Source organism: Convolutriloba macropyga, chromosome 14 (genome assembly GCF_964194025.1).
Source record: "Convolutriloba macropyga chromosome 14, txConMacr16.3, whole genome shotgun sequence".
Classification (NCBI taxonomy): Eukaryota; Metazoa; Xenacoelomorpha; order Acoela; family Convolutidae; genus Convolutriloba; species Convolutriloba macropyga.
Genome location: NC_134481.1, coordinates 16,090,140 through 16,111,881, shown reverse-complemented (window position 1 = coordinate 16,111,881; position 21,742 = coordinate 16,090,140). Strand labels below are relative to the sequence as shown.

Below are 21,742 nucleotides of genomic sequence, written 5' to 3'. Positions count from 1 at the left end.
CGCCATAATAAGAGTCCGTACCCCTGAGACCTCTTTATTTTAAGAAATTTTCAAACGACAAGAAGAAAAACAATTGAAGAAAAAAATAAAATAGTTTTTATTAATTTCTTCTAGAAAACGGTGTCGAAGCCGTTAAAACCATAATGTATTCCTTAAAAAATATTAGTTCAATTTTTTCCTATTTGATTACCAATAAAGTGATAAGTGCAATAATTTGCACTTTCAATAAATTGATAATTTGACAAAACCAGAAAAAAAGAACCTGAAAAATGGGCAAATGACCAAAAATCATTTTTTTAATTAGTAATTTCGAAGCCAATAAACATTTTCTTGAAGCGTAAAGCCGCCATAGAGATTAAAATTTAATTAAGCACATGTTTTCTGTCTTTGCTGAAGTTAGGCTGCAAGTTGACCAAAAAGATAAAAAAAACAACGGAAATCCGTCTATTTTTCAGAAAACTGTAACAGACTTCCTTTGAGTCACCTTTTTTTACTATCTTAGTTTCAGTTTTTTAAATGAAATGCCGGCTTCATCAGTGTCCAGCAGTAGCAGCCAGGATGAAGCATCCGAAGTGTCCTCTTCTCAGGCAACCAGTCCCCTCTCTCTTATCAACAGTCAGGGGTCCAGGAGTGGAAAGAGAAGGAACAAAGAGAGACTGAAAAAGAGATATGTAGATCTGATTGATGAACTGAACACTAAACAGCACGAACTTACCAATCATGATTCTGTAGAGCAAATTAAGCAATACATCAAACAGGTTTGCGTGCAAAAATAAATAGGGGATTTTATTGATAGTTTTGAAGTCTGGTGTTAAATAAAATAAGTGATTATAGTCGGCTAGTCTCAACTTTTTGCTTGCTGTACAAGTTAGGGTTGATCTTTAAACTCTAGGTGTTAATGGTGATAAGTAGTGGATAAAACAAGGGATTCAACCACCAGTAAAATTTGTCCCTTTCTCCTAACGCTAATCGCGCATGTCGAATCGGGCCAAAGTTGTTTGTTGAATCCTTGTTTGTTGGAATCCTTGTTTTATCCACTACTATATATTAGCTCTAAATTCACTTCTTTTATATTTTAAATCTATCATTTCTTGTCTCACTTAGTGCAAACCACTAGTACAGAGTTAAGCTGGTAATTAACCATTATCAGACGGATAGTTCGGGTTCCTTCCTCACTGACTCCATTGAACGTATCCCAGTACTAGTATAACTGGGAGAGACCGTGATAATAGCACGTAAAACCAACTTGCGAAAAAACTTGAACAAAAAAGAAAACTTGAACAAAAATTGAAAGAAATATTAAAATAATAAAAATTTTCATATATCCCCTAATCAATATTTAATCAATTTAAAAATAAAACTTTCTGTCTCACTTGGTGTAGTGGTTAAATCATCGAGTCTAGTTAAGTTGTTTTAGCAAACGGAAGGTTTGGGGTTCCTTCCTCACTGACTCCAGTGAACGTCCCCCGACTCTGATGAAATACTATAAAACTAAGCGAGATAAAAAAAAACCAAATTCACAGTTCTTAAAAAGGATGATCAGTGAAACTGCTTCGCAGATCCCTGCTGTGAGACTGTATATGGGACACACTGTGATGGGTATACAGTCAAAAACACTGAGATCGGTGGAAACACAGTGATTAGTTTTTTCTATGTCTTCTTGAATATTATACTTATAAACATGCTCTCTGAATTGATTTCTAGTGTGACCATATCTATATCTATGAAGATAAATACATAGTCTACATTTCCTATTTCTAAATCTATATAATGATATATGTTTATAAACATTACAGATACTACACGTTAGATATTGATCAGGATCAGAATAATGATATCCCAAATGTTCTATATAATCTTTAACCTTAACCATATTTTTACATACATAACAAGAATATTCTAATTCTTTACAATTATTACAACATTCTTTCCACGGTTTATTTATACACTTTTTGCATTTCATTTTCATTTTTCGAAATATTATTTTTTGATTATTTCCCTAAAAAAATACATCATGTCTCAATCAACTAATACTAGTGTCATAAACTTCTGCGATGTCTGTAATCTATCCTTTGAATCAAAGAAGGCTTTATACAGGCATCAATCATACGATCTCAATCATAAGGAACTATTGGAGAAAATGTTTGAGTCTGAAGAAGAGGAAATCTCGGAGAGGGTGTATAATTTGGATGAAGATGATTATATTATTAAAACTAAACCAGCCACCAAACCTAAAACTAAAACTGAAGAGGATATTACACCAGAATTAAGTATGAATGTAAAGAATGTCATGAAGAATTTAGAAGTAAAGTAGCTCTAACTACTCATTCATATAGTCACAATCGCATCTATCTAGAACACACAGAAGACTTCGATATAAACTCAAGTCAGAACATGAGAGAATTTTATATTACTGATAAAGGTGGGAATTACATTGAAGATATAGATGAAGCAAATAATTACTCTTTAGAAGAAATTAAAAACTGTTACCAGTTTCGTAAAGTTAAGAATTTTAAATATAAGATCACGGCTGAATGTGATTATAAGAAGAGAACCAAAGAAGAAGTTAAAACTACTAAAATATTTTTCAATACTGATTATATTAATAATAATGCAATATATGAATATGGTGACTTCAATCGGTGGCTAGATTTCGAAAAGGAAATATATGAAGGTTATGGTTATGATTTTGAGTTTCTTGGAATAAGAAGTATTCAGTTAAACATTGAACCAACTAAAGCATCTATTGGTAGTTATATAGATTTACCTCCAGATCTCAAAAACTCTAAATCGATATTAATTATACGTAGTTATAAATACAATTGCTTACAACTAACTATAACTGCTTGGCTACATCCCGCCCCACACCATGCAACTCGAGAAAGTAAATATGTAGATAAACTAATTGAAGCAAGACAACAACATGAAGATGATTTTGCTTATATAAGAAAACAGAAATTGTATAATATTAATATTTGAGTATATACACCTTGTGGTAATGGTAAAATAGAATTGTTTAAACAAGTGGATGATTTTAAAAAAGATAGAAAAGATGTAAGAATACTAGTTTGGAGTAATGGTCAAATAGAACACTGTGCCCTAATAAAAAATATAGAAACCCTGTTAGAACGACCATATAAAAATAACATAAAATATTATTATTGTGATAGGTGTACCTATTGGTTTAACTCACAAATTAAATATGATAAACACGAATGCAACAACTCATTCAAACCAGAGATTGTTTGTCCTAAGAAAAAACATATTACTTTTGTAAATGAACACAAACGTCAGAATATAAAAAATATAACTGCTGATATAGAATGTTGCATTGTTGATCCACGAAGCGGTTTCATCGATGTCTCAACTAATGATTAAAAATATGTAATAGCTGAACATATTCCAATAGCTGTGGGTTACACCTGGCAAGGTAACTTCAAACACTACTTCGGTCTAGGCTGCATCAAAAGATTTGCTAGAGATCTGTTAGAAATGGAAACTGAGAATAATTTCAAACATAATGAAAAGATGATATTCACAGAAGAAGATAAATTATATCATGAAACCAATAACACCTGTCATATCTGCAGCAAAACATGAATTAATAAAGTAAGAAATCATTGTCATGAAACTGGTAAATATAGAGGACCTGCATGTAAAATATGTAATCTAAGATACAAACAACAAATCTTCATTCCAGTAATATTCCATAATGGCTCTGGCTATGACTTCAACCTACTATACAGTGAACTCTTTAAACAGAATAATGATAAAAGAAAAGTAGATAACATACCACTAGCTGCTGGTAAGTCTAAGATGTTTAGCATTGGTTGTCTCAAATTCTTAGATAGTTATAACTTCCTAGCTATGCCTCTATATCAAATGGCAAAGATATACGGATGTAAAACTAAAACATTATATCCATATGAATACTTTGGTTTAGACTCCTATAATAATCTTATAGGTAATCTAAAAATAGAAGACTTCAAATCCTCACTACATAATAAATTACCAACACAAGAAGAAGTAGATAACTTTAATAATGAAAACAGTCATAAAACTGGAAAATATCTAACTATAGAGTATTTACAGAATGTGGAAATATTAGACTATTGCATGAATGAATATTTTAAATTAAGTATAAAAGAATTCAAGCTCAACCCACTACATTACGTTAGTCTCCCGGGTTATAGTTTTGATTGTTGGTTAATGTCAAGTGGTGTAACATTAGGTACATTACAAGATAAACAAATGCTAGATGTTTTTGTTGGAGCAAAGAGAGGTGGTATATGTGGAATAATGGGAGATAGATATATAAATAATCAGGGAACCTGCTTCGCAGATAGTAATACTAATACTAATGCTAATATTAATGATAATACTAATACTAATGCTAATACTAAAACTAGTACTAATACTAATACTAATCAGGGAACCTGCTTCGCAGATACTAATGATAAAGTTATTAATAGACATATATGGTACATAGACGCAAACAACCTATATGGTTATGCAATGATGCAAAAGTTACCTTATAAGGATTTTGAGTTTATTACTACTACTACTCTATGTGTAATATTGAATACTCCAGATGATAGTGATCATGGTTACTATATAGTTTGTGATATTGATTATACTAATGAATGTAAAGAGAGAACAGAACAGTTAGCACTAATGCCTAATAAAAGAAAGATAATTGATAATGAATTGGGATGCAGAGAAAGAGAAAAAAGTAAAGCAAGATCAGGGAAACTGCTTCACAGATCAGAGAAATTAATCTTAGACCAAAACAACAAAACAGAATATATGGTTCATTATAGGATGTTAAAGTTCTATGTTAAGATGGGGGTAAAAGTAACAAAAATGCATGAGTAATTAAATTTAAACAAGATTATATATGTAGCGATTATATACAAAACAATACAAATAAAAGAGCAACAGCTAAAACTGAAGCAGAGAAGGATGTAAGGAAACTAATGAATAACTCATTATATGGAAGAATGTGCATGAATCCTCTACACTTCTTTCAAAGCAAGTTTTTGCATGATGAAGAAAAGATAATGAAAAGTGTAAGAAAACCAACATTTAAGAATGTAACTAGATGTAGAGATTATAGCCAAATAGAATATATAAAGAAAAAAATAGAATATGATTCTCCAGTATATGTAGGTGTTACTATCTTAGAATTAAGTAAATTACACATGTATGATGTATTCTATAATATTCTACAACCATCCCTCAAAGATCTAACACTTCACTATATGGATACAGACAGTTTCGTATTAAGTTATAGTGAAGGTAAAGTTAGTGATGAGCATATGGACTTAAGTAATCTAGACATACCTATAAAAACTAATAATAAAGTCCCCGGCAGGTTTAAGCACGAGCTGGGAAGTAGGATTATTGAGGAATTTATAGCATTGTCCCCCAAAACATATGGCTTCAAAAATTATCCTAAAAACACTAAAGAAAAAGGAATAAAGAAGCATAATAATGCTAGGCACATAGATTATTATGATGCATTAATGAATAATACACAGAGAACAGTAGATGAGTGTAGAATACAAAAAGTTGGTGATAACATAACAACAAAAACAAGTAAGATAAGTCTAAACACATTTGATGATAAAAGATTTTATGTAAATAATATTAAAAGCTATCCTCATGATGAGAATCTATATCTATTCAAAAGAGATTTAATAAAAATGATCCACCAAGCATCATTAGATGGAGACAAAGACCTACTGGTTAATAACATTCTAGAACTAACCATTAATGATGATAGAAAGTTAATTGAAGTTGCTATTATATTATATAACGAGCTTTGCTAATTTTTATAACAAATAATTATAGACCTAATTCATTCTTTACATCCATATGGTTGGTAGTTAGTATATTATAAATCATTATCTGAGCCATATATTTTTCCATAATGTCTCCCATGATTGTTTTCTTATATAGTGTAGCTCCAGCTATTATATTTTTATTATTTTCTAGAAATTTTATTAGCTTCCCAGCCCCATCTACATATTTAGATCAAGTTGAAATTATTAAATCATCATGATTTGGTTCCTTAATATGATCAATAAACTCATCTATAGTATTACAACGTCTTTTACAAGCTAAACATCGTTATAGATTAAGTAGATTAAGGGAGAAGCTGTTTTCATTATCCATTTTTTTACTCTTATTATAATTTTTCAATACATATAAAATGACTAAACTAGAAACACTTATAAATTTAAACCATCTAGAAAAACAAAACAGAAAGAATAGATTAGAAGATAAATTAAAACAACAAGAATATTATGGAGAAATAGAAGAGTTATTTGATCCTTTAACTAAAACTATCAGTGAAACTGCTTCGCAGATAAACGCAAACAATGAACAGAATCTAGCATTAAGTGAACAAACATTAAGAGCAATAGATTGGCAAAATCAAGAGTTAGATAAACAAACTAAGATCATTGGTGAAACTGCTTCGCAGATCGAGCAAGCTGGTTCCCAGTTTAATGAAACTGCTTCCAAGATGGGTGAAACTGCTTCGCAGATTGGTGAAACGTTAAAGGGGACCATAAAGCAAACTCAAGATATAGCACCAGTTTATGTTGATACAAAAACAGCCAAACTTCTTCATGACATCGGGGCTCAAACTAATCCTCAATTAAAATTAGAACTCGTAGATTTACCTAGTAGGAGATATAAAATGAATGGTGTTGATATAACTCTAGAGCAGGGTGCATTTTTAGTTAGGGATAATGTATATGAGTTTTCAGAAGGATTTACTGATTTTCTTACTAAATCAAATGTAACATATGATGATAAGGTTGAGGAAGATGAAAACAAAATTCAAAGGTTTTTAAAGGATATTAGATATGATTTAGGAAAAGGGGATAAGAAAAGAGCTAGATATAGAACAATAAAACGTATAATGGAGGTAAGAGATGATATATTTGGCAGGGGATTAAATGGCAACCCAAATAATTTAGTAGAAAGACTAGAATTATTAATACTAGAAACAAAAGCTGGTCATGGTGGGTTATATGATGAAATGCTAGATATATCTAAGCAACTATTATCTATGAATTTTATTAATCAAAACCAACTAGATAATTTTGTTTTTAATTATGGTAAATGAGCGAAGCTATCACGGAACCTGCTTCGCAGATGACTATGTCCATAAATAAAACGTTAGAAAAACAACAACAACTAGCTAAAGAAGTATTCAGTCCTCAAATAACAAAGTTTGAAAGACAAGGAATAATACCACTATATAAAGATGAAACATGGTCAGTTGATTTAATTGATAAGTCATCTCTAAGTAAATACAATAATATTTATAAGTTTATATTAACAGTTATAGATATATTCACAAAATATGCATGGGCTATTCCATTAAAGAATAAATCTGGTTTATCTATAACTAATGGTTTTAAAACAATCCTATCAGAAGGACGAAAACCAGAAAAGTTATGGGTAGATAGAGGTAGTGAGTTTTACAATAAAACATTTAAATCTTTACTTAAAGAATATGAAACCGGCAAAGCCGCTTCAGGGATAGAGCTATATTCTACTTATAGTGATTTAAAGGCTGTGTTTATAGAGAGATTCAATAGAACAATATTACACATAATAAATAGACCAATGTTCATCAACGGAGATGGTAATTGGGTAAATATATTAAATGATGCTGTTGTAACATATAACAATAACATTCACTCAACAATTAATATGACACCAGTTGGCGCTTCTAATAATCCTGATAAAGTTAAATACTATATCAGTGAAACTGCTTCGCAGATTAAATCTACCAAAACAACACTGGAATTTGAAGTTGGTGATTATGTTAGAAATGCAGATAAACGTAATATCTTCTCTAAAGGTTACACTTCTAATTGGAATAGAGAATTGTTTAAAGTGAATGAAGTTCTAAAAACACATCCACCAACATATAAAATAGAAGATATTAATGGAGAGATAATAGAAGGTAAATATTATGAACAGGAACTATTGAAATCCGAGTTTGATTTTGAATCTAATAATAAGGTTTTGGAATCATTAAATATATTTGTTAATATAAATAATGACAAGAAATAGATTTAACCAAGCGAAACGTCATATAGGGAATGGAAACAACTTAACACTAAGTAAGGCTCGTGGGTTATTCCTAGAAGATAATGATGACATTGATATGAAGGATACCTATAAAATTACAAATGTTCATCCTCCTAGAGATGAAAAAGATGTTGTTAATAAAGAGTATTGTGACAATAACTTATTATCCTCTTCTAATAAAATAGACATTTTAAGTAGAAACATAACTGAACTAAGAAAGGGTGACTTTGATAAAGTTACAACTAAAACATTACAACTAAATGAAACACAAGTTAATGAAGAACTAATTAATGAGTTTATTGAATCAACAAATGAAGTCAGAAATACTGTTAAGTTTTGTAATAAAGTTGCTGCATATACTATCTCTAAATATAATCAATTAAAGCAAGAATTTGATAATAATAAGTTTAATCAGAATATAACTAACATACACTTAAATGAAATGTTTACTAACGGTCTGAGAGAAATGAAAGAATACAATAAATCTGTTAGAGGTGTTATAGCACAATATATAATTAATATACTTTTACAAAGTAAGTTACTTGATAATAGAGAGAAGGACAGACTTGAGATGCATTATAGTTTTAATCAAGAAGATATAATGAAAGAAAGAATTTTTACTAATGAAAATAAGCAAAGCAATGACCAATCCAACAGCACCGAGTGAGAGATTACTATATCCCAACTTGTCAACCGTTAATGAACAATACATAAACGAAAAGATTCAAGCTAATAATAAATTTAACAACAATATTTACATTATAAGATATTAGAAATCATCATGAAACTGAAACTAATAACTATAATAAGAAGTTAAGTAGATATAAGAATTATATTAACATAGCTGAGATAACAGAAACAGTATTATCATCAATAGCAACAACTGCAACAACAACATCAGTTTCATTAACAGGTATAGGATTAGCTTATTCTCTACCAACAGCTTTTGCTACAGCAACTGTTTGTGGTTCATTATCAAAAACAATTAATACTAAAATTAGAAATAAAATTATAAAGTATTCACAAATGTATATTTTAAGTAAACAGTTTAGTGATAAGTTTAATAAACTATATACTAAATCAATGAATGATAATAAAATAGATAATGATGAGTACAATGAATTTGTTAAGTTATATGAGGATTATAAGAAGAACAAGAAAAACAAGCTGAGTATTTTTTTAGATTAAAGATATTAGTGCTTAGTAATAACAATGTTTTTAGTAATAATAATATTAGTATTAATATTTATCGATAAATATATAATCATAATCATAGCTATAATCATAATCATAAACATAATATAATCATGGATATAATCATGGATATAATTATAATCATAATCATAATTATAATCAAATAATTATCTTTTCTTTGTACCTAAGTATAACCCTCTTCCTTTTTGTACTACTTTTATACCTTCACCAGTAGTTGCAAATTTAATTAAATCGGGTGTAGCCGCTAGAGCTGCTTTAGGGTTTCTAGATGCAGCTGCACTTCCTATTTTACTTGCTATTTCTAATTCCCTTACTGGATTATTAGCAACTTTCTTTCCAAAATTAACCGTAGCTTTACCAACACTTTTAAAGAAATCTTAAGTCCTTCTGCTTCTATTGTTGCATCAGATACTGTCGTTGATTTATTCCTTCTACATAAAACACAATTACCTTTTAACATTTTAGTACCTTTTGAAGTAATAGCTCCTCTTATATTAACGGTACCACTATAATGTCTACCTCCAACACAATATGAATTAGTTTTGAACTTATTTAAAAGACTCATTTCTATATATAAAAAATAATGGAAGTTAAAAAGTATAATCCTTTTGTTGTTATTAAACCCAAGCCTAAGGTTAGGCCCAAGGCTAAGATTAAGATTGAAGCTAGAGGCTTGGCTCTAGAGAATAAAAAGAAATTAGACATTATTTATGCTAAAGGTTTTGTTAATACTAATAAGAAATAGTTAGGTATTAGCAAGAGTAATAATTAGAGCTGACTAGCTATAAGTATAAGTATAAGTATATGGTTATGTATATAATTATAACAATAACTATATTATACCATAATTATAAATTATCGCTAGAGTTATATCTAAAATTATAATTATCGCTAGAGTTATAACTCTAGCGATAATTATAATTTTAGATATAACTCTAGCGATAATTATAATTTTAGATATATCTAAATTAATAATTATCGCTAGAGTTATATCTATGACTTAAATTATATCTATGACTTAAATTATATCTATGACTTAAATTATATCTATGATATTATATCAACCATCTTATTACCATCACTATTAACACTAATAACCTTTCTAGTTAATACTAATGCATGACATATAACATCTGCAACTGCAGCACTAAATTTAAAATTAAGTTGTGTTGGTTGTGGACCTATATGATCCCTTTGATACCTAGTATCGAATACATATATTCTATAATTACTTTCGAATGTTCTATGATTTGTATATGGTTTTATATTATGTGGTAGCCCATTATAATCTTTATTAAAGCTAACAATCTCTTTAAAAGCCTCATTATAATTATTGGTTCCATAATTAATATTCATTCTATCCTCGGGGTAAAACTCACTACCAATCTTAAAATAACATTCAGTAACATTCATTACATCAAATGTACTTGCATCATGAGTTTGTTCATTAACATTATTATTTTTCAAAACCAACTATTATATATTGCGGTCTTTCCATACCACTTTCCATACCAAGATCAAACAAGAAGTTAGTAGCATTGGGCACATTCTTATAAAATGTCTTTCATAATAACTAAATTCTACATTATTCTTTTTACTTAAACCCGTTTGTACAATAATTCTATTATCATTACTAGGATCAATACTAGGTACACACCATGATATATCTCTAATTTCTATATTACCATCGTTGGCAACTGCACCAGGATTAGCATTAATTCTATATAGAGCTCTATCATTATTATTTCTTTTTAATAATAGTTTAAATCCTAAACCATATATAATCTTTTCTAAATCATTTACGAAACCAAATAGATCACTCATCTTAACCATCATATACATATGTCCTCGTTGTGCAGCAATATGGTCACCTTTAAGTTGACTATCTCTATTGCCCTGATTTCTAACAAAACCACTCTCATATTCATCACCAGTACTAGTTAATAACTTATACATCAATAGATTAGGATGACAATGATCTATATATTCAATAGTCCTACCACCACTAGTTTCAAGCTTAATTGAACTAAACAATGCCATCATACCATAATTAACTAATCTAATATTAGCATCATTAGCAGATACACCACCAGCATCATCTGATACAACAAACTCTATCTCTAGATATGAATCACGCAAATTTAAGTGATTCTCTTCTCTATTGAGTATGATATTAATGTTAGTATTAACCGTATTCATTGTTGCCAGATTATTAGGTTTATATTTTATAATCTTACTTTTGTGTATATCATTATTATAACTATAAGTTGTATCCAAATTAAAATCCATTTTTATTAGATAAAAATTGACAGACAACTTGATATTATATGAACTACAAAAGATACATGAAGCTTTAACTAAAACTAAAGAAGAGCATACACTTAACTTTAGAATGATAAAACCAACAGAAAAGTTTAACTTTAGTGAACCCATACTTAATACAACAAAATTAGGTTTATTTTGATTATCTGTTTATAATTCGGTTTTTAATGTGAATAGAAGGAACAATCAATTATATGCTAGTACTGTTATAGAAGATGATAAAGCTTTACCTCGGGCTCTTAGCTCTGACCCTAACTTTAACCCTATCTCTACCTCAAGCGCAAACATTACATCTATACTTAATCATAATTTTAAAGGAATCCCATTGCTATATTCAACTATTACACCGGGAGCATATGAGTTAACTGATATAGCAGAATTAATAAAAGAAGAAACTGATGGTAATGTTATAATAGAACCCGATAAGAATACGATGAAATGTCTAATGGAAATAAAACAAGGAGCACTCAGCTTTGATATAGAAAACTCACTAGCCTCATTACTAGGATTTAGAAAAATAATTTATAAAAAAGGTAGATATAAATCTCAGAAAATTATTGATATTATGGGTTTTAGTACTATTAACATTCATTGTAATGTGATATCTGGAGCTAAAGATAATGGTAAAGATACAGATTTATTATATACTTTTAATCTAACTGAACCACCAGGTTACTTGATAAATATTATACCAACTAATATCTTATATCAAAATGTAACTAAAGATAGAATAGAATATATTGAATTTCATATTAAAGATGAGCATGGAAGACCTATGGACTTTAATGGCTCTGTATTAAGTTTTACTTTACATTTGGTTTAGACTTATTTTTATACTTAGACTTAGACTTATCTGCGAAGCAGGTTCCCTGATACTCAAACTAAACTACAAAACTCTCCGATCCCAATTAATTCTTAGTTTACCATTAATATTTTTATTTTTAGTTGTATCAATGACAATATAATTATAAGGCTCTTTCCATACCTTATTACATATATTAGCAAAATCATTAAAACCAAGTTCAACATTATTAAAGAAATCTTGATATATTGATATGAGGACTTTACCTCTCTGTTCAAATAAAATAAATAGATTACAGTTCTCTCTAACACTCTGCCTATCCAGAGAGAACAGGTTTTGATTAAGATATATCATATTACAGTTATTATGTCTACCTCTACAAAAGTATTCATTAATAACTGGTTCTTTGGCTCTAACATCATCAAATATCATTAGTTTCTTTAAGTCTTTGGGTAGTTTATCAGGAGATGGTAAATCTTTTATATCTTTAATAAATTCAACATCTGCTTTTGGGTTTATTCTTTCTTTACCATGGTACTGATCACCAGTAGGTCCGATGATGTATAGCTTATCAAAGTATATACTAGCTAGAATTAGTTTTTTCAATAAGAATGTCTTACCAAATTCACTAGGACCAGATATTTTACATCTAAAGTTATCTGGGAATGCGGCTTCAGTAATTATATCATCATCATTTAACCATGAATGTAGAGCATCATTTATGTTTACAGATATCGGTGAATTTGCAAAACAACTCTGTTGAACCGCTTCACGGATATTATTAGTAGGACTATTACTAATGCTATTACTATTGCTATTCCTATTAGATTTACTCCTTTGATATTTTTCATCAAATAGATCTGCGAAGCAGGTTCCCTGATATATAAAATTATCATTATCATTATCATTATCAATGACATTATCCTTATCATTAACATTATCCTTATCAATATTAGCAAAGCTACTTCGTAGATCATAATCATTATCATCATCATTATTAGCAAAGCTACTTCGTAGATCTTTATGAATGACATTATCACTAACATTATCCTTATCTTTATCACCACCTCTACTACAACTTAAACAAAAACACTCATTATAAATTCCTGGATATTTACATTGATTAACTAGAATATTCAAAGCACTTTTATTTCTAAATCCTCTATCAATAAGATAGATCATATATAAACAATAAGCCCCACAATAAGATTCATCCTATTGTTGTATTCTTTCATTAGAGCCTAGATCAACATATTCTTCTAGGAATAATGGTGGAGTTTCTACACGAAAACTATCAAAGTAATATGTTGGACCACCTTCTCTTCTTATAACTAAAACCCAATGTGTACCTTCAGTTGGTTGTAGATTTACAATAATGTTGAAGTTAGGATCCCTGATACTATCTGGAGTTTGATCTCTCATTACAATTTCAATTGGTGTTAGACTTATATCTTTACCTATATCTTTTATTCTGATATCACTCATAGCATTATTATCAATATTAAATTTATTATTGAATTCCTCAAAAGTTGGGATGAGCATTTTTATATAATAAATTTATTAAATCTAAGTCTAAGTCTAAATCTAAATCTAAATCAAATCTATATTTATTATATAAAAATGGAAACAGGTAGTGCAGTTTTTATTTTTATTATTATAATTGGAATTTGTTATTTAATATATGATTCAAGACCAAGTAAATATACAAAACTAGAAGAAAGCTTTGGTGGATTTATTAATAGGAGTCTAGTTAGATTTGAATATGAAAAGTCACCACTACATACTATTGTTTATGGTGGAACTGGAACGGGTAAAACATATTTTATTAGACAATACTTAAAGTTATACTTAGACCATGATCAAGTTCAAGATCAAGTTCAACATCAAGTTCAAGATCAAGTTCAAGATCAATACCAAAGGTCCATAGTTATAATTTGTAAAGATGACAGAGACTGGATAGACCCTGAGTCTAATAAGTTTTATACTGGGTTTAATAAATGTGATGTAAATATGATCACAAAAAATAATATGCATAAATTTCAGAGTTGTGTAATAGTACTTGATGATATGGGTGATAGGTTAAATAAGGATATAGGTTGTTATTTTACTGAAGGTAGACATTATAATATTCAAATGATTGTAATGTGTCATAAACCAGCTCAAATAATTAATACAGCAAGAATGAGTTGTGATACTATTTATTTAACAACTTATAATGGACCTGACCTATTTAAAAACTTTAATGAGATACATAAATGTGAACATGACTTCAATAAAATAATTAGTGAATTAAATAGTAACTATTATAATTATACAGATGGAATGTCAGATGAACTTGGTTATGGTATAATTAAATATAATAAAAAGAAAATACTTTTATTATTATTAGTAGTAATAGAACAATGCTATATGATTCAAGAGTTGATTTCCTTGATTTAAAAGCTCTTAGTTTAAAAGATGATTTAGAGAAGATATAAATAAACTTATAGCATATATGAAACCACTAATGATTAATGCAACAGATAGAAATGTTATTAATCATGATAATTATCAGTTTTATTTTAATAAACTTCTTACTTTAAATAATATTAAAATTCAGAATGATGTTCTGACTAAAGAAATGATTATGGGAAAGGTGGGAAAGGGTATGAAAATTTTATCAAATATTAGTGGAATTATAGGCGCAGGTTTATTTATATTTAATTGTTTTTATCCTAATTCAATATCAAGAAATGCTGGAACTGTAGCAATGGGAGCAAGTACAATGTTGAGTAGAGTAAATACATTAGTTAACGTTGGATATGGAGAAGAGTTGGAAGGTGAAACACGAAGCAGTTATACTGATCAGGGAAGCAGTTTGGTAAACCACGAACAAAGTTCGTATACTGATCAGTGAAACAATGACTTCGTCAATGAAGAGATGGGAATTTTGAATAGAAAGGGAGGAAGGTTTTTAAACAGACTGTATATAAATAATGAAGAATTTAGAGAAGAGATTATAAATTTTGTTAAAGATAAAAAAGAATTGGACCTTGATTTGATTTTAGATAAGAGATGTAAAACTAATACACTCAATACTTTAGGAAATAAATATTTAGCAGAGTGTATCACATCTAAAGATAATACTAAAGATTTAATTGAAATCATGGCTAAATATTACCCTGTGAAGGATTAGGTAAATATTATAGTTTACCCTATTATAAATGCTTTTACAATGTTTAGAGTGTAACTATAAATGTGTTGTTTTAAAATATCATTATGAATCATTTCATAAAGATAAAACTGATAAATGTATGTGTGGTAATATAATATTAAGTGGTATTTGTGCTAATAATTTTTCTCCGTGGGGATATTCTTTAAAAAATGAATCTAGTTCTAGTTCTAGCTCTAATTCTAGTTCTAACCGTAGTTCTAATTCTAGTTCTAACCCTAGTTCTAGTTCTAACCCTAATTCTAACTCTAGTTCTAACCCTAGTTCTAGCTCTAGTTCTATTTCTGGTTCTGGTTCTAACCCCAGTTCTAGCTCTAGTTCTGGTTCTGGTTCTATCTATGACTATAACTCTAACTCAGATCCTAACCCCAACCCTAACCCTAACCTTATCCCCAACCCTAACCCTAACCTTAACCCCAGCTCAGAAGTATCAACTAGATGTTGTAATAAGTGTAATTATATAAAACCACTAAATAATTTTGATGATGGTAAGTATACATGTAGAAGTTGTACTTCAGCTAAAGTTAATTGTCCATATTGTACTTCTGTTGTGAGATATGATGGAATACGGGCTCATGTAAAGAAACCACATCCAGATATAGAATTGACTAGAGGATTTAGTGGAAATCTGCAAAGCAGGTTCCCTGATATAACTGATCGGTGTAACCGCTTCGCGGATAAAACGATTAATCCTAGTTGGCAAAGTCCTAGAGCTGTAAGTCCTTTAGTTATTAACCAAACAGAAGAAAGTTGTTCATGTAAATACTATAATTTTGTATCATTTCTTATTAATAATGGAATAAATATAGAAAAAATAAAAGAAAATATAAATTTATTGAAAAGTATAGATAATTTGAAATAAAAAGTATAAAAAGATAAAAATATATCAAAAAAGAGGGATTCACTCTTTAAGAGCGAAAAAGAGCGACCTTTTCTACTGGGGATCACTCCGAATAAGAGTGAATCACTCTTAAAGAGTGAAATATAAATTTTGCTTTGATTTTTTGATTTTTTTTTTGATTTTTGATTTTAATTTTAATTTTTATCAAATTTAGAGCTGATATATAGTAGTGGATAAAACAAGGCTTCCAGAAATCAGTAAAATTTGGCCAGATTCGACATGCGTGATTAGCGCTTGGAGAAAGGGTCAAATTTTTGCTGGTGGCTGGAAGCCTTGTTTTATCCACTACTGTGATACTGCTCTATGAGTTCTCGCGTATAGCATTATCGGTCGAAGGTTTGTCCTGACGAGAATGAAGCTCATTGCTTGAATGGAATTGGTCGGGACTTATTGTTATACTGAGGTACATTTAGATCAAGACGAACTACCCTACGATTTGTATCGAGACCTGAAAAGTATTGAAGAGTGGAACAAAAAATTTGACTTTTTCACAGTATAAACTAATCTGCATGAGCGCCCAAATTATGATATAATTGAGGCTCTGTGTTTTAAGCACAAATTGTTACGCAGAATAGGCATTTAGTTGCAAAGGTGTAAATCATGAAGCATAATATGAAATCTACGCGACAGGGAATCTATAGGTCTCAGGGGTCCCAGTCAAGTGATGGCAGTATCAGTACTATGATGAGTGGTGTAAAATAAGTGGCTCATCATAACATGGGAAAATAGGGGAAAACCTCAAAACGTAGTTTTGTGTTTTATGGAATCTATAATTTGCTAATAAAACAGCATTAAGTTTTATGTTGGATCAAAAAATCAAAAATTTAGTGAATTTTGGCCTTCATTTCTAAGCTACAGAAATCTTTTTTCGATCTTTTGTTAACCATTCACAAAAATGAATCTCGACTGAAGATGAACTTTGCCTTTTAGTCAACTACGATGGCTGGCTACTTGACAGATACGAAAGAAGCGTGCTATGACTTCAAATACATGCGACAGATAAGCGAGATCTCGACTGACTTGATGGCCAAGAACTCTTTCGAGACCAAGTTTGACCCTGTCCTTTTTATGAACAGGGTTATGTCAGAAGCACCTTCTTCTTCGTCTTCAACGCAGCCAGATCCATGTGAGATCTTGTTCATGTCGTTTTAGCCTCGTTTCCACTGCTATCTATAATTGACACTTAAACACCCTAATGATAACTATTATTTTATGACTAGAATCTTTTATCCTCCGCTTTTATTGTCTCAATTTTTATCGAATTTTACTTTTGAATTTGGGGTAGGACTTCTGTTAATTCGCCCCACTTACTGAGGATCTTAGTTCCGGGCAGTTTTAGTTAACTAAGTTAACTTAGTTCACAAAGATCTTAGGTTACTAAGGTTTTTGAAAATCTGAACAACGAGATTGATGAATGCCGAATTAACAATCTTAAAAAATGATTTTCTTTCCATCGATATTTGCTCTCTGTTCTGTTTTTAATTGCTCTTGAACTAAGCTCATAGCAATTATTGTAAACGTGTGTGTCTTTTTTATGCAAAATTTTTGCTTGACAATATTGACTTTTTGAGTGACTTTTACGCCCTTGACTTTTTGCGTTTCACTTGATCTAAAATTCTCTCTCAATCACAATTTCAAGCAGCTAAACTCAGATGGCGGCAATTTATTACTAAAAGTCAAATGAAAAGTGCGCCGAAACTGGTGTCATTTTTTACTTTAAATCTTAACAGTGGTATATGTTAACCTCTAATGCTTATATCTTAGAATCTCAAAACCTAGAATCTCGAACATGTAATTTTTTGTGCTATTTTGTTTTAATACTTGATCAAATTTAACTTTTTTCTCTGATTTTTCAGCTGGTTTCAGACCCGTTTGTTAGTTATATCTTATTTTCTGAATTTGTGGATTTATTGTTGTTATCAATATTACCTCTCGACATTTCGATTTGTTAAAAATTGTGTTGATATTTTTGTTAAATTTTTGCCCAAATTTGATATGTTTGATGAAAACGTTGCTTGGAAGCCTTTACTTCACTTTCAGGGTGTTTTTGTGTAGTTGATTTGAGTGATTGCTTTTTAATTGCTCTTGAACGAAGTTAATAGCAATTATAGCAGTTATTGTAAACGTGTGTCTTTTTTATGAAATTTTCGCTTGGCAAATTTGACTTTTCGAGTGACTTTTACGCCCTTGACTTTTTGAGTTTCACGTGATCTAAAATTTTCTCTCAATCAGAATTTCAAGCAGCTGAACTCAATTGGCGGCAATTTAATACTAAAAGTCAAATGAAAAGTGCGCCGAAACCGGTGTCATTTTTTACTTTAAATCTTAACAGTGGTATATGTTAACCTCTAATGTGGTTATTTGAAGCCCACTATTGAACTTCTTAGTACCATTTAGCCCCCCCCCCCCCACCCCCGACTGAAGGAGGCTGCAATTGATTAGAGCTCCCACTAGTCGTTCGAGAGCAATTCTTCCGACGTTTAGTCTGTTATGTTTCTGGGGCATTTTTTGATCTAGTTTTGCCATTGCTAGCATAAGTATAGAAAAGTATTCTTATCTCTGACCGTTATGAATTCTCGTACGCGGAATGACACAAATGACTAGCTACAGAGGTGTCAATTTTACTGTATCATGCTCTCCTGAAAATGTATTGTGCAAACAAAAGTATCAATACCAGCTGGTTTCGACGAAAAAACTGTTTGGTCGTAGTCTTTTTGCAGCCGATTTCCAAAAGGAACAGTCAAGATCTCACCAATCTGCAGTTAAGCTCACATTGAATAATAAAGACAACCCGGGCAGCACTACTCTTGCAGACTCTGAAAATACAGTGTTATCAAAGGAACACAGCCTTCCACGGCGGCCGGCCCACGATTAAACTCTCGTGCTAAGCAAAGCTTGATCAGAATGTTAAAGTTTACTGGGAATCAGAATAAAGTTCTAATCAAAGGAATTGGAAGAAACTGAAAGTACATGACATCGATTGTTTCTTCTTAAATACAGAGGCAATATGAAAATAAATTCCTCAAAACCCTTGAAAATTGCACAATGATAAGCACTTAGATCTTGTTTATTCTAACATCGTTCATTATTGATTCTAACCTAGCAACAAATGAACGAACGATCAATATCACTTAACGTGATCAAAGACGTAAATTGGAAAGTTTTAACCAGAATGTGTCTTCTTAATTGCTGCCGAGTTTATGAGGACAACTGACAATCTATTATCAATACCCATCTTTGGTGCTACTGCTTCTACTAAGTTTTCAAAGTAACTGAATGTATTTCAATTCCCTATGTGCTGGACAGGTGCCCTATTGTTCTCACCGAAAATGACTGAACGAATCAATTCTTGATATCTTTCCGAATTTTGTTCTGGTACTTCGTACACTATTTTTGTGCAATCATATCGGCCCTTGTCCAGCAGACCAGGCTATTATTTGCCTTACATAATGACTCGCAATTTCAGTAGGTGTCGTAGACCAGTCCTATTCATCTTCTTGTTGCTCTTTTCTAATGGTGGAAGCTTCATATATAAAACGAACAGACTTCGAGGACGCGGGACTTGGGTTTGAAAAGTGCCGCGATTTTAAACATGAAGCCATTTTTCTTTAATAAGCAGTTGATTAGTTCTGAAAACAATTCCACTGGTTTCTCTTCCAGTTCGTTGAGTGCTTTGACTTTCTTTTATCAAATTGATACCCGTATTCATTTTTTGAATATACTAAAGCATTTTCTGGGTAAATCACAGTTTTTAAAGTGAGCTATCGGGAAAAGGAGCTTAGTTTTGATCGGAATCGGCCAGCAGATTCTTTTTCCTAAAGGTGGTAACTCGTCGCGAGACAAGATGTCTGCTCTGAACTTTTTTTGGCAGATGAGGCGTATCAGACATTGCTGAAAAACGAGGCAGTTTAAGAGAACGTCGATAAGGCTAATCTTTTTGACAATTTTATCAACGCTATTGTCAATCTGGTTTAGAAGTGGAGTTGAACACGCTGCTTTTGGAGGCATCAGTGTACTTATCAGTGTGCTTCTCCTTGGAATTTTTTCATTGACCACTTCTAACTTTATAGTTTGTCAGCGAGTACATTTGATGGTATGCCTCCACCAAATATTACCGCCCGAGCAGCCAATTGTATTGCCCCTGTTATCGGGTGCTCTCATGTTAAAATATTTTAGTTAAATATTTAAAAAATGTAAGCATGTACTTGCTCGCAACCAAAAGGGCGTCCGAATATTGTTGGCTCATTTTTTCAACCTTGGTCTCCCTATATTTTTGAAAGGGTTTTTATCGTTATCTTCAATAGCCGTGTCAGCAACTCCAGGCGGCTATTATTGCGCTCCTAATTTTTTTTCTTTGTCTACCAGATTTTGTTTCGTGTTACCCTGACTTCTTGGAAATGACTTTTTCAATGACTTCTGTGACTTCTACTGCTTTGCAGTTAAAATTTGTGTTCGTGACGTCATTTCTGCTTTTAGGTCAATTGAGTGACTTACCTCACGCAAAAAAATGACTTTTGAACTCTCTTATGGAACTTTAAATTTTATGAACATTTACTAATTAAAGGTCAATAGTGTGCATCTAAGTAGTGCCAAACTCCTGAGTAATAGTCTTAAGTCTTAATATATAATATTAATTTTGAAAAAGCTCCATTAGGGCTTTTTCCTTGTAGAGCAAATGTGTCTCATAAAAATGACAGTCCGAATCTAAGAATCTAACCTGAAAAGTCTAGTGGTCTATTAAAAAGCTGGTGGTCGATCTGTTAATCTTATTTCTTTAGTTGTTTCATTTCATGGTAGGCCACAAGCGTCTATTGCGGCTATTTGCCGACAATCTGCCGGCCATGTTTTTAAAATAGGAATAGATGTGGATCCTTTATAAATTAGAGAAGGAGGTCTACTTGCGAGCTGGTATCAAATGAGAGTGACTGATTACGAGGTGCAGACAAATAATAATGCGGAAGTTTTTCTTCAGTCAAATAGTGAATCTCGCTGCATATAGGTTAGGTTGAAATCTTTCCCGTCTTTATCAAAGTGACGTGCAATTTTTCATTAGGAAACGTTTTTCGAACTGAGCAACCGGCTATTATATTACAGGGATTTAATTCATACAATATGCGCTGTAAAAGTAGTAACTTGTTAGCATCGCTTTTTCACTTTTTAAATTCTGTACCTAATT

General features: G+C 30.8%; 1 protein-coding gene across 1 annotated transcript in view; it reads left to right on the top strand.

Moving 5' to 3' along the window:
• Positions 1-472: 472 nt before the first annotated feature.
• LOC142352864 (uncharacterized) overlaps positions 473-21,742 on the top strand; it is a 36,043-nt gene continuing 14,773 nt past the window's right edge. Inside the window, exons 1-2 of the mRNA XM_075405019.1 lie at positions 473-758; positions 17,497-17,692. Coding sequence (XP_075261134.1) covers positions 522-758; positions 17,497-17,692 — 433 coding nt within the window. The 5' untranslated portion in view covers positions 473-521. The remainder of the gene's footprint in view (positions 759-17,496; positions 17,693-21,742) is intronic.